General features: G+C 45.2%; 1 protein-coding gene across 2 annotated transcripts in view; it reads left to right on the top strand.

Annotated features, from left to right (window-relative positions):
- Positions 1-4208: 4208 nt before the first annotated feature.
- The window catches only part of ASZ1 (ankyrin repeat, SAM and basic leucine zipper domain containing 1), a 107975-nt gene continuing 97894 nt past the window's right edge, over positions 4209-14289 (top strand). The window contains exons 1-2 of one of the 2 annotated variants that reach the window (XM_037888920.2): positions 4209-4429; positions 10123-10222. In XM_037888920.2, the coding sequence (XP_037744848.1) occupies positions 4328-4429; positions 10123-10222 (202 nt within the window). In that variant the 5' untranslated portion in view covers positions 4209-4327. The remainder of the gene's footprint in view (positions 4430-10122; positions 10223-14289) is intronic. The other variant, XM_043549945.1, reaches the window with a different exon arrangement.

The following is a 14289-nucleotide window of genomic DNA, read 5'->3' as shown; positions in this document are numbered from 1 at the left end:
CATGCAGAACGTGCTGGAAGGAGCGGGGATAGGGCACGCTGGGGGAGGGGTCAGAACTGGGCACGAAGAGGCGGGGTGGGGGTGAGGGCTTGGGGAAAGGGTAGAGTGGGGGCAGGGCCTGGGCCAGAGCAGGGGTTCAGCACCCCCAAAGCAAGGAGGAAGCCAGCACCTGTGTCAAGAGGAGTCCCCTGGTTCTTGTGTTCTGGGAAGGGGTAGTAACAGGACTGTCCCTAGACAGTGTGGTACCCTACGCAGCCCCCCATGCGGGGGGGCTATGCCCAAAGTCTGTGGGGGGCAGGAGCAGGCTTGGGGCTTTGGGGGCAGAGGGCAACCACCCGCCAGCACTCACCAGCGGTGCGGAACGGGGTGGGTCCAGGTCACTCCACTTCCCGCCATCCAGTGAGTGTGGGATCAGGCCCGACCCCTGCTGCAGTCCCCCAAGCCATAGCTCAGGGGAAGGGGTGGAGTGGGGGCAGGGCTGGGGCGGAGGCTATGGGGAAGGAGTGGAGTGGGCGTGGGGCCGGAGTGGGGGCAGATTTCCTGGCCGGTATCCTCCCTTAGGCATCTCTTTTCTAAACTGAACAGTTTAGTCTTTTTAATCTCTCCTAGAATCATAAACTATCAGAGTTGGAAGGGACCCCTGGAGGTCATCTAGTCCAACCCCCTGCCCAGAGCAGGACCAATCCCCAACTAAATCATCCCAGTCAGGGCTTTGCCAAGCCTGACCTTAAAAACTTCTAAGGAAGGAGATTCCACCACCTCCCTAGGTAACGCATTCCAGTGTTTCACAACCCTCCTAGTGAAAAAGTTTTTCCTAATATCCAATCTAAACCTCCCCCATTGCAACTTGAGACCATTACTCCTCGTTCTGTCATCTGCTATCACTGAGATCCATCCTCTTTGGAACCCCTTTCAGGTAGTTGAAAGCAGCTATCAAATCCGCCCTCATTCTTCTCTTCCATAGACTAAACAATCCCAGTTCCCTCAGCCTCTCCTCATAAGTCATGTGTTCCAGTCCCCTAATCGTTTTTGTTGCCCTTCGCTGGACTCTCTCCAATTTTTCCACATCCTTCTTGTAGTGTGGGGCCCAAAACTGGACACAATACTCCAGATGAGGCCTCACCAATGTCGAATAGAGGGGAACGATCACGTCCCTTGATCTGCTGGCAATGCCCCTACTTATACATCCCAAATTGCCATTGGCCTTCTTGGCAACAAGGGCACACTGTTGACTCATATCCAGCTTCTCGTCCATTGTAACCCCTAGGTCCTTTTCTGCAGAACTGCTGCCTAGCCATTCGGTCCCTAGTCTGTAGCAGTGCATGAGATTCTTCCGTCCTAAGTGCAGGACTCTGCACTTGTCCTTGCTGAACCTCATCAGATTTCTTTTGGCCCAATCCTCCAATTTGTCTAGGGCCCTCTGTATCCTATCCCTACCGTCCAGCGTATCTACCACTCCTCCCCGTTTAGTGTCATCTGCAAACTTGCTGAGGGTGCAATCCACACCATCCTCCAGATCATTAATGAAGATATTGAACAAAACCGGCCCCAGGACTGACCCTTGGGGCACTCCGCTAGATACCGGCTGCCAACTAGACATGGAGCCATTGATCACTACCCATTGAGCCCGACAATCTAGCCAACTTTCTACCCACCTTGTAGTGCATCCATCCAGCCCATACTTCTTTAACTTGCTGACAAGAATACTGTGGGAGACCGTGTCAAAAGCTTTGCTAAAGTCAAGGAATAACACGTCCACTGCTTTCCCTTCATCCACAGAACCAGTTATCTCATCATAGAAGGCAATTAGATTAGTCAGGCATGATTTTCCTTGGTGAATCCATGCTGACTGTTCCTGATCACTTTCTTCTCTTCTAAGTGCTTCAGAATTGATTCCTTGAGGACATGCTCCATGATTTTTCTGGGGACTGAGGTGAGGCTGACTGGCCTGTAGTTCCCAGGATCCTCCTTCTTCCCTTTTTTAAAGATTGGCACTACGTTAGCCTTTTTCCAGTCTTCTGGGACTTCCCCTGATCGCCATTAGTTTTCAAAGATAATGGCCAATGGCTCTGCAATCACATCCGCCAATTCCTTAAGCACTCTCGGATGCAACGCATCCGGCCCCATGGACTTGTGCACGTCCAGCTTTTCTAAATAGTCCCGAACCACTTCTTTCTTCACAGAGGGCTTGCCACCTCCTCCCCATGCTGTGCTGCCCAGTGCAGTAGTCTGGGAGCTGACCTTGTTCGTGAAGACAGAGGCAAAAAAAGCATTGAGTACATTAGCTTTTTCCACATCCTCTGTCACTAGGTTGCCTCCCTCATTCAGTAAGGGGCCCACGCTTTTCTTGGCTTTCTTCTTCTTGCCAACATACCTGAAGAAACCTTTCTTGTTACTCTTAACATCTCTCGCTAGCTGCAACTCCGGTGTCACTTAGCCTTCCTGATTTCACTCCTACATGCCCGAGCAATATTTTTATACTCATCCCTGGTCATTTGTCCAATCTTCCACTTCTTGTAAGCCTCTTTTTTGTGGTTAAGATCAGCAAGGATTTCACTGTTAAGCCAAGCTGGTCGCCTGCCATATTTACTATTCTTTCTACACATCGGGATGGTTTGTCCCTGTAACCTCAATAAGGATTCTTTAAAATACAGCCAGCTCTCCTGGACTCCTTTCCCCCTCATGTTATTCTCCCAGGGGATCCTGCCCATCAGTTCCCGGAGGGAGTCAAAGTCTGCTTTTCTGAAGTCCAGTGTCCGTATTCTGCTGCTTTCCTTTCTTCCTTGTGTCAGAATCCTGAACTTGACCATCTCATGGTCACTGCCGCCCAGGTTCCCATCCACTTCTGCTTCCCCTACTAATTCTTCCCGGTTTGTGAGCAGCGGGTCAAGAAGATCTCCGCCCCTAGTTGGTTCCTCCAGCACTTGCACCACGAAATTGTCCCCTACAGTTTCCAAAAACTTCCTGGATTGTCTGTGCACCGCTGTATTGCTCTCCCAGCAGATATCAGGATGATTGAAGTCGCCCATGAGAACCAGAGCATGCAATCTAGTAGCTTCTGCGAGTTGGCGGAAGAAAGCCTCGTCCACCTCATTCCCCTGGTCTGGTGGTCTATAGCAGACTCCCACCACGACATCACCCTGGTTGCTCACGCTTCTAAACTTAATCCAGAGACTAATCTTAATATGGAAGAGATTATTTTTACCTCCTCTTCATTTTTGTTACCCTTCTCTGTGCTTTTTCCAATTCTCATAAATCTTTTTTGAGATGGGGCAACCATAACTGCACACAGTATTCAACGTGGGGACCATCCATGGATTTACATAGTGGTATTATAGTATTTACTGTCTCATTATCTATCCGTTTCCTAAAGGTTCCTAACATTAACAAAGTAATGCACACAACTATAATATTTATTACCTATAACTATTCTGACAGATTAATAACAGTTGCTGTCTTTTAGAATCACTAGCAATAAAAAATTACATTTGATCTTATCTTCACGCTTTAGATGAAGTAAGAAACTAAGCAGTAGGCAGGGCCACATTTTATGACTCATCAGGTGCATTTGGCCATTGGTCCACAGGTAGTGCACACTTTTACTAGATTTAGGGCCAAATTCTTCACTCCTTACCTAGCCAAATCTCACATTGACATCAAATAGTGGTTTTCCTTGGGTAAGGAATGTGGGATTGGGTTCCTAATTTGTTTTGTAAACAGCTTTGTGAATTTAGTGATGGTAAAAGGAGATCATAATAATGGTGACTCCTCAGCACTCCTTTCTATGCCACTGCTGTGTTACTTCAAAGTTTTCCATCCAGGACAACGCTTGACCCTTGTTTCGAGAGCAGACTGGACTACGGGGTTTACTTATTCCCACTCTGTAAGTAGCAGCCATCACGTTTCAAGGGGTGTCATGTCTGTCCCAGAGGCACTAGCAGAAAACACCAGTGCCTACTGAAATCGATCGGACCCTGTTCAGGGTCTTTCACGAGCCCCCTTCTGCTCCAGACAGGGATTTATGCTGCCTTAAGAAAAATTTAAAACCCCAGTCCTGAAATGCCAGTTTATGAGTCAACTTCCAGACCCGCCTGCGGGGTCCCTCCCCCAGCCCGGTCCCGGGGACCCGCGCGGCGGGGCTCGCGGGGAGACGCGCGGACAGGGGCGGAGCACACGCTCCCCTCACCGTCCCCCAGGGCCCCGCCGCGCAGCCACGTGACCCGCAGCGGCTTCCCACGTGAGACGCTTTCCCGCTCTGGCGGCGGGGAGTGGAAACGAGGCTGGGGTGCCGGGGGCTCCGCGGGCGCAGTGCGGGCGCGCGGCGGCCATGCCGGGGGCTTCCCGCTCGCTGGCGGTGGCCGGGGGAGGCGAGAGCAGCGACAGCGACGAGGACCGCTGGGTCATCGGGTTCGTGCAGGAGGAGCCGCAGGTGGGGGCGCCCCCGGGCTCCCGCCGCTCTGCCAGGCAGGCGGCGGCGGTGCTGGGGGCCTGGCTGGGTTGCGGGGGCTCTGGGCCTGGCCCGCGTGCTCGGCGCTCATCACTTGGGCCTAGGGTTGCCAACTGCCCCATTGCAGAAAACTGAGCCCCCTTTATCCCCCCCCCCCACTGCGGCCCCGCCCCTCCCCGAGACCCCACCCCCTCGTCTCCCTTTCTCCGGGGCTCCGCCCCCGCTGACTGCATCGCTCACTGTCCCCCACCCTCACTCGCTCATTTTCACTGGGCTGGGGCAGGGGGTTCAGGTGTGGGAGGGGGGTGCGGGCTCCGCCTGGGGGTGCAGGCTCTGGGGTGGGGCCAGGGATGAGGGGTGGCCCTTATCTCTGGCAGCTCCTGGAACTGGCCCATATGTCCCTGCAGTCCCTAGGCCAGGGGGGGGCAAACTTTTGGCCACATCTGGGAATTGAAATTGTATGGCGGGCCATGAATGCTGACAAAATTGGGGTTGGGCTGTGGGAGGGGGTGAAGGCTCTGGCTGGGGGTGCAGGTTCTAGGGTGGGGCTGGGGATGAGGAGTTTGGGGTGTAGGAGGGTGCTTTGGGCTGGGATCGAGGGGTTTGGAGGGTGGGAGGGGGATCAGGGTGGGGGCAGGAGGGTTGGGACGTGGCAAGAGGTTCAGGGGTGCAGGCTCTGAGCAACGCTTACTTCAAGCGGCTCCCGGAAGTAGTGGCATGTCCCTTCTCCGCCTCCTACACGGAGGCGTGGCCAGGCGGCTCTGTGTGCTGTCCCATCCACAGGCACCGCCCCTGTAGCTCCCATTGGAGCACTGGAGGGGCCATTGGCAGTCATAGCCAGAGTGCAGCCATGCGACAACTTCCAGGAGCCATGTGGTGCGGCCCCCGACCTGTGCCCCAGCTGGAGCACTGGAGCGGGGCCACGCTGGGGCTTCCAGGAGCCACGTGGTGCGGCCTCTGACCGTGAACCCCAGCTGGAGCGCCGGAGCGGGGCAAGCCCCAGATCCCACTCCCCAGTGAGAGCTCTTGGGCCGGCTTGAAACGGCTCGTGGGCTGGATCCAGGCTGTAGTTTGCCCACCCCTGCTCTAGGTGCAGGGTTGGCCAAGGGGCTCTACATGCTATCCTCGCCTGCAGGCGTTGCCCCTGCAGCTCCTATAGGCCCTGGTTCCTGGCCAATTGGACCTGTGGAGACGGTGCTCAGGGCAGAACTTCCCTGGCTGCCCCTGCGCCAAGGAGCCACAGGGACATGCCGGCCACTTCCGGGAACTGCGCGGAGCCAGGGCAGATAGGGAGCCTGCCTTAGGCCCGCTGCACTGCCGACCAGACTTTTAACGGCCCAGTCAGCGGTGCTGACCGGAGCTGCCAGTGTCCCTTTTCGGCTGGGCATTCTGGTTGAAAACCGGACATCTGGCAACCTAGTGGGCTGCACCGCTGCTGCACACATGGCTCGCTGGGTGTGATGTGGGCCCTGCTTCACTATAGAGTCCTACCGTGGTACCAGCGCTGGGGACAACCTCTGAGCAGCCGCAGCATCCCATGTGTGACCTGTGCTGATCCAGCAGAGCCCATAAGTCATCCACCCTCTGGGTCACGTTGGCCATCTGTCAACGGGGATGTGGCTGGGGATGTACCCCTCCACTCCCCCCCCCCGTATTTCCTCCCTCCCCTCCCCCTCGCGTTTCTGCCTTGTTTGTACATTATTTGTATGTGGCTTTGGAAGTGCAGCATGCTGTATAGCTAAGTGTTAAATACTCTCACAGCCTGATACTGAATCCACACAAAAGTTTCCAGTTGAATTAGTGACCATAGGAAGTTTTAAGATAATACCGAAAAAAATCATATTTCTGTTTTAGAATATTAGGTATTCATAAGAAATACAACTTCTTATAGCTTCTTATTTCTAATTTTGTTTTTATTTAAATAAAGCGTAAATTGTTCATGTACCAAAATGATTTTAGGAGCAGCCAGGACATATCACTGTGTTGACAAACGTGCGTTTGTAATGATGGGGAGGAAAAATTCCACTCAATTACATCAGTTTTGCATTGGAGTTTCACCACAATTGAACTGAATATTATAGTTCTGGGGTCTTGTAGTCTTCTGGCTGCTCCTAGCAAATTAGTATTTTTAAGATTCCTGTGTTTTACAGGATTCAGACTTAAAAGTTTTAATCTACTCTGAAAAGGGACTTTGTGACATTAACTTCAGTGGGGCATCTGCTTAAGTACTTTGAATAGGCATGGAAATAAGCACCTGCGTAAATGCTTTGCTGAATTGGGACCATTTTCAGGATTCAGTAAATGTTTTGAATGAACAAAATTGCTAATCTGTGGGCTACTGATGTGAGTTTCTGTTGTTTAGACTTTGCAATATGGGTGACCAGTTTAATGGTTTGCTTTTTGTGCCCTGACTAGCTGAGAGGTGGAGTAAGCCATTGATTAAATATTGTGAATTCATATCATGCACTAAGTTTTCTCACTATCACTGGCTACTTGGATTCTTCTCATGTTGCTGTGTAATAAAGAGGCTTCAACACTAGTGGGTTGAAAATGCGTGTTTAGCCTCATCATTCAGATCAATCCAGAAGCTTTTTTGTTGAGCCCCTCACCAGTCCCTCCTGCTCTACTAACAGTATCAGATTTGACACGTCCTCTGTCATCTTCTTTCACTACTGCCTATGTGCTTTTTTCTGTACCATTCCTTATGCACAGAACACCTTTCCTGAACTATCTCACAGAGCCACTACTTTCTCAGCAATTAAGTCCTTTCTGAAGACCTTTGATACCAAGTCCAACTGAAAATTTGATGACTAATAATGGCAACATCGGGGAACCATTGAAAATATTGCTGATGTTTAATTTACGTGAAGGTGGATAAAAATCCATGCTTTTTTGAAAAAATTAAAAATGACTTTTTTTGTTTTGTTTTTTAAATTATAAAGTTTTTTCTTGCTTAAAAATGAACTTGTTTAAATTGAAGTCTGATTTTAATACAAAATGTAAGGCCTAACCTTATCTCTTAAAACATTTGAATGAAAAATAAATGCACTGAATTCACGAGCCTCTATCAAAAACTTTGAGTTAAAGGCTGCTTTGCTATGAAAGAAAGAAATTGGGAAAAAATCTAACTCTTGAGGTCAAGCTTCATAAATATGGTATGGTAGGTTATGTATTGAATTATGGGCTTGTTCTGTTTAATACAAATTTTATGATATTTTGTGTATTTAATTAAATTCTAATTACTATCATAATGCAGCTTCACACAAATCATGAGCAAAAAGTTTATTATCTAGTAGATAAGCAATATATCACTTACCATTGTCTAACATACTAAAATGTATAATTAATAAGAATCTGAAAATATCAAGCTCTTTTTTTTTTTGTAAATCAACATATTTTAGTAGTTATATGAACCAATAAGAGGGTATCTTTCTTTAGACAATAACTGCAGTACAAATGGAAAACTTGATTAAAATTGATGATGGAAATGAAGGCTTTCCACTTGGTAATTTAAATCAGTCCACCCTGATTTTCATAGAAAAAATCTTTATATTGTAGATGTAAGGATGTGGCTGCAAAGTGCCTTATGCTCTTAATGAGATAAGATGGGTGATGTAATATCTTTTATTGGATCAACTTCTGTGCTATTAATGTAAGAGTGTACATTTCCAAACGCAAATGTTGGGATTGAGGCTATATAGTAGGAGTAATGAGGTGATCTTGCCTCTGTATATGGTGAGACCACTACTTAAATATTATGTTTTGGTGTCTGCACTTTTAGTAAGAATGTTGAATATTGGAGACGTTTCAGAAAGGAGTTTAAAGATTTGAGACATGGAAACATGAGGGACTTAATAAACTAAATTGATTGTGTTCCTGGAAGTGAAAGTTAAAAGGTGACTTGATCAGTGTATAAATACTGATAAGGGAGAGAAGAGCTCTAATAGAAGGCTCTTTAGGCTACCAGACAGACTTCGGCTGGAATTTGAAACTGGAAATTGGATGCAAGCTTTTCACCATTATGGTAACCTTTCATTGAACAGTTTAACAGGGATTGCTAGTTTCTTCATCTTCTGCAGTCTTTAAATCAAGATTGGATGTCCTTCTAAAGATATACTCTAGTTTATCACTGTTTAGTGAGCTTATTGCAGGTATTACTGAGTGAATTATGCATTCGCTTTGCAGCGTTTGATTTTTTTAAATTTCAACGCATAAGATCAGTGTTTATTTTTAAGCATTTTTTTTTCTGTTTTTATCTATTTGAATGTTCAGTTGGGAATTACCTATCTGAAAATTTTGATGATTATTATTGGAAATATTGTTTGTTGGTTTGTGTATACGGTAAAATCAACATTAACCAATAAATATCTAATCCTTCCAAGCCTAATTATCAGGTCAGGCTGTGTTTCTAATATTCTTGTAAGGAATAATGAATGTTAGAAAACTGGGAAATGCAGAGTTTAGGTGACATTTATCTCATGCTGTGACTGGAAACAAACAATAATGAAATATTAATGATTCTGTTCCACCCTAGTATTCTGCCAGCACTTCCAGTAATAGTTTGTGGCCAAAAACTGCTTTAATTATATCTATTCAACTGCACTGGCCTTGGATTCTGTTGTGTATGCAAGTGTAACTGATTAGGCTTTCATGGGTGTGACAGGGTGTATGAGCCCCACACTGATGAGACAAGGGTTAACGGGTTGCTCTGGACACAGAAAGCCATGCCCCGTCGCCCCTGCTGGGAAGGGAGCATTCAACTCAGTTTGGGTTAACTGAGCAGGAGAGCAGATGGGTCTACAGTCTCCTGCAGAGAAGCCACTGAGGTTCCCAAAGGCTGGGACCAGGCCTTATGGTCACTCCGCCAGAGACTTTTCAGCCACAGGGGTTGTGGACGCTGAACCGCCACAGACAGGAACTCCAAAGGGAACCACAAGTCAGACAGGCAGATGATCTGAAGCCGCGGTAGGAAGTGGCCCAGGGACTAGGCATGGAGCGCCTGTCTCCTAGATTGTACAATGTAAATTATTGTTTCTTTGGGCTCTGGGTTGGAATCCAGTGGAGCAGGGAAGCCTGAGTTCCCCTATCCTTGGCTGCTGACTCTTGCCATTGGGTGATGTAGGTGCTGAATCCCACCACTAGGCAAGGTGGCCATTGATTCTTGCCATTGGTCGACACAGTCAGGAGTATTGTCTCTAGGCGGTACTGCCGGCCTTGGACTCAAAATCGCTTTTGGGAATGGGTAGCCTTGCTATAGGAATTATCAATTCTCTTGTGCAAGCAAGAAAATAAATCTACCTCTCCAAGAACTGTGTTGGTTCGTAAAAATCTCATTTTTTAATAAGGTAAGCCAGTTTGGTGGAATGTGCTAGGAGAGCAGATCTATTGAATAAAAAAGTGCCATTTTTACAGGCACACTTGTTTCGGTGTAGAACTGTATGTAAATTATTTTCCTTTCTGTGCTGTAACTTTCTCTTACATTGTCCTTATCAGTAAATTATAGTAGAACCTAAACAAATCCTGGCAATTATTCAGACCAAGATAGAGGAAAGAAAACAATGATTTTTCTTCTACTTCCTTCCCCACTGTGCCTTCAAAAGCATGTTGAACGTTGAGTAGAAAAAATGTTTATTATGAAGTAACCGGGCTCTGATTTTATTTTCTTGCCTATTTAGCAATTTAGTAAAAAAATACAGTTAGAAGACAAGGATGAAACATTAAAGAAAGCTTTGACTTCTGGGGATGTGTCCATGATTGAAGAACTTTTAAATTCAGGTGAGAAAAGTGGATTGTAAACTTAACTTAAATTTACTGAATTTGGGAAAATGTAATTTGAAGGCCTTCTAAATTTCTAATTTCAAAGGAGTATTGCTAAGCCTGTGTATGTGTAATCAAACATTTGTAAAACAGTAGAGACTCTATATTTATTCAAAATGTAATTACAGAATCACTGTCTCCTTATGAGTGGATCACCATCCAGCATTGCCACAAAGTCATTAATTTGCCAGGAATAACATTGTGTAGCATAGCTCCGATGTTCAGAGTTCTTGATTCATTGGTAAGGTTTTCTTTCAGATGGAATATATTAAGCATGCTGTATAGTATCCTCTACCTCCTTACATTTTGTTCTCTTCATATTTTTTAAAAAGAGTATACTAGGTTTGCAAACAATATATTGTAAATTTGCAGGGAGGAGGTTTAAATTGAGGGTGGAATTCAGTGGTTCTTGCTTTTCAGTTTTTTTATACCTACTCCACCAGCGTTATTGTGCCTTTGGTTTGCCTCTTGGGCTGTCCTGGCAACAGTAGTTTCAGATTGCTAGATTGTCTGATTCTAAGAGGTCTAAATCTTTAATCAACTTGTGTGATGTTTTTCACTGTTACAAATTCTGCTTAAAAATACTAATTTGATTTTAAAATGGCTTCCTCACTTAGAAAATATTTCCATTAATCCAGTATTCGGGGATTGGATCCTTTATTGCAGCACCCAGGGCAGTTAGAGTGGTCAGTCATGAGCTACACGGATAAATTAACCTGCCTCGTGGTGATCTTCAGAAAATTGTGCTTCAACACAAAGCTGGAGTATAGCAGAAAGGAGTTTCTGTTCTGAGAAAATTAGTATAATTTCTGGAAAATTGTAGCTTGTTGGCAAACTTGGGGCGTTTTTTTTTTCCAGATATTAAACTGAGTGATGTATCTTGCTCTTCTGAAAATAAAAACTGCCAATTTCTTGACCACAGTATGAAGTGCATTCATTTTAAGTAAAACACTATTGCAAAATTGGTTGTTTAAAAGGGTGAAGCAAATTAACATCACTGTGTATGAAATGTTTGTGACCTCATGCTTTGTGTCAAAGCTTTCTTTATTGATAGGTGGAGCTGACTGTGAGTGGTGCCTATACAGTTAAGGTTGCCTAATGTTTTACATTATAAGCCTCTGTTTTTAGTGGCTTATAACTTTGGCAAACTTTAACCATTCAGTCTGAAATTTTTGATGTTGCTCTCTGCCACAGGCTGAATTCTTTTCTGAAGTTTTTAGCAAAAACAGTATGGCTGTTTCTGAGAATGGGTTCAATGGGAGGTGAGGAAGTAGTCTGGACAATGTTAAATTTGTTCATCAGTTTCTTTGAAGAGCTATAGTATAAGAGCAGTAATTCAATTTGGTGAGGAGTTGGTTCTGGGGTCATAGAGGTAACTTTGTTGCCCCTTTGAAAATCCAACCAGAATTGCTTAGTAGAACTTGATAGAGGCATACTCCCAAGGTGAAGCCTGAGGAGGGAAGTAAGCGGGGCAATGACAGCTTTGAGCCAAACTCTGGACTGCTCTGGGAGCCACTGCAGTCCATGTCACAAACTAGAGCAGCCCATGAGAAATTACATATAATCTAAATGTTAATTTTGCCTCAGAAGCAAATCTGGCAAAGTGATGGAGAATTAGCATATTTTTCAGTAAGGAAATAATCCACCCAAAGGGTTTTGGAGGTGTTGATGTAACATAGGGGTTAAGGGAATTCTGTGGCTATCACATTGTCATACTCTAGGGTAAAATTCTGTGTTGGCAGGGGAAGTGAGTAGATAAGGGAACAGGCAACTAATTGGTCTTTTATGTAAAGTGCATTTTTTCATTCTGATGCAGTTAACTGCATAGATGCTATGGAGAAAGTTACCTTAGAAATGTATGTAAATAGGGTGAATAAAAAAGTGTGTAAATACAGTGAAAACACCAACTTGGGGTATTAAGAGAGAGAATTAGCTCTGTTTCTTCTGTGCTCAGAACAGTTTTTGGGGCTATACTTGATTCCTTGGGTACTGAAAAGAAGAAAAAAAAGGTTTTAAAGATGATGGTAGCATCTTTTGAGAACTTCAAAATTAGGCATTTATCATCACAATTTATTTCAAATAAGATTCTTTTCATGAGATCTAGACCACAGACTTGAGTGGTCTTTATAATTCCTGTTTGCCTTCTTGCCCCATTTTCTCTCTCATCCACAAAGATGGAAAAAATTGATTGCTCTGCCAACTCTGCAGTGGCCAATAAGGCTAAATTCTGAGTTAATTCAGTTTTTAGTACTCTCTTCTGTTCTTCAACAATGAAGACCTACTGAATCCAAAAATTCTTGTTAGACTTGGGCTAGATCTTGGTGTTTCTGCATTGCTGCTGAGAGAGAAATTATGTTCAGAAATAATTATTAATATCTGGTTAATTATGGGGGAGACACTGCACATTGACAGAGTCTGCAGGGATACGATTGTTTTGAGCACTGTTGCTCTCTCAGAGAAATAAGTCATATAAATCCACCAGTGACTTGTATCTTTGAATTCTTACAGGACAAATTAACTGAGTCTGAATATGAACAGACTGTGTGCTAAAGTTTATTTTAGGAATGGGCCAAAAAAATCTGTACATCCTCTTGATTTTCATAGGTGTCAAGTAACTTGAATCTGTTGGGGAAAAGAGTCTGTACGTGGAACTTGACCTTAGTTCTTCAAGCGTTACCTCATTCACCTTTGGAACTTCAGATCTCATTTTCTGTCTACAAAAGTAGCTTTCCTGTTGGTAGTAAGATAAGCCAACAGAATATTTGGGCAATACGCTGCTCCTCTAGCAGCATTCTCTTCTGTTCACAGAGATAAGGAAGGTACTTTTATGCCAAGTATTGCCTTTGGAGGTGAATCACAGATCTTTATCTTTATATTGCTAGAATCCAGCTAGTTAAAGAAAAACCTCTGGCACAACCTGGACATAATAAGCACTGAAAACAGTTGCATTAAAAGGGCAAAGGAAAGGTTTGGTTTTGTACCTGAGTTGCAAGATGGATGAGAAATTGTGTACATATAGCATAAAAGTGGGAAGTCTTTGTTTTCCATAAGAAGGATCCCTAGAGTACACAGCAGTCTAGGGAGAGGGGCTGTTGAGGCCATGTAGATTAAAGCCTAAAGCATTTCCTAGGGAGTAGCCCTTAAAGTTGTCCCTGGCTTCCTTCAGGAGGCACACAGCAGCAGGAGCAGCTGTAAGGTGCTATGGAGGGCCCACCTTTCCTTCTTTAGGAGTCAGTAGTTCTAACTCTCTCAGCTGTTTTGTATGTTAAAAGATTGACTTGTGGGTAACTTTGTGAAGGATAACATGATAAAAGTTTGCTAATGTGTAGGGGTTAATTAGACCTAAGCATTTAATAGCCGTATTAAATCAGGGCTGCGGTCTGTGAGAGGACTAGAGAAAAGAGAAGGATATGGGTCTAAAAAGGAATATTAAAAGGAGAAAACATTGCAGAAGTCACAGGTTCCATATGATGTGCAGTAATCCCTTCTCCCTCTGCTTCTTGCATGCCAGTCTCCATTCTTTTTTTTTTTTTGGTCCCATTTTTGTTTATATAGCTTGTAAAACCTTTTGAGAAGGATTAGTATGATTCTTTGTAAGGTATTTTGCACAGTATTGAATGCTGTAAAACAAATATCCTCATCATTGGCTGTTAAACACCCTTCTTATCATAGTGATAGCAATATATAGGACAGACAAACCACATGACCAAGCTGTTTGAATGTGTAAAGCAGCAACATGGTCAGGTCTGCACTACTCGGCAGAGACAGCATTTGGCTGGAGATTCTGGAATGCTGTAGTTCCAGGGCTGTCCTTACCCAGACGCAAACTATGCACGTGTGTAAGGCACCAGAAAATTTGGGGCACCAAATTGCCCCAAATTTCCTGGTGCCCTATGCAGCTGCGTGCTGCTCCAGCAGCCAGCCTGATCCCCCAGCTGGCTGAACCGCCCTGGAAAGCTGCCCTTCCCTGCCTCTTCCCCATGGCTCCTGCTCCGCCCCAGCCCCACCTCTTCCCGCCCCTGCTC

The sequence above is a fragment of the Chelonia mydas genome, chromosome 1 (assembly GCF_015237465.2).
Source record: "Chelonia mydas isolate rCheMyd1 chromosome 1, rCheMyd1.pri.v2, whole genome shotgun sequence".
Taxonomy (NCBI): domain Eukaryota; kingdom Metazoa; phylum Chordata; order Testudines; family Cheloniidae; genus Chelonia; species Chelonia mydas.
This window is presented reverse-complemented; position numbering and strand designations above follow the sequence as displayed.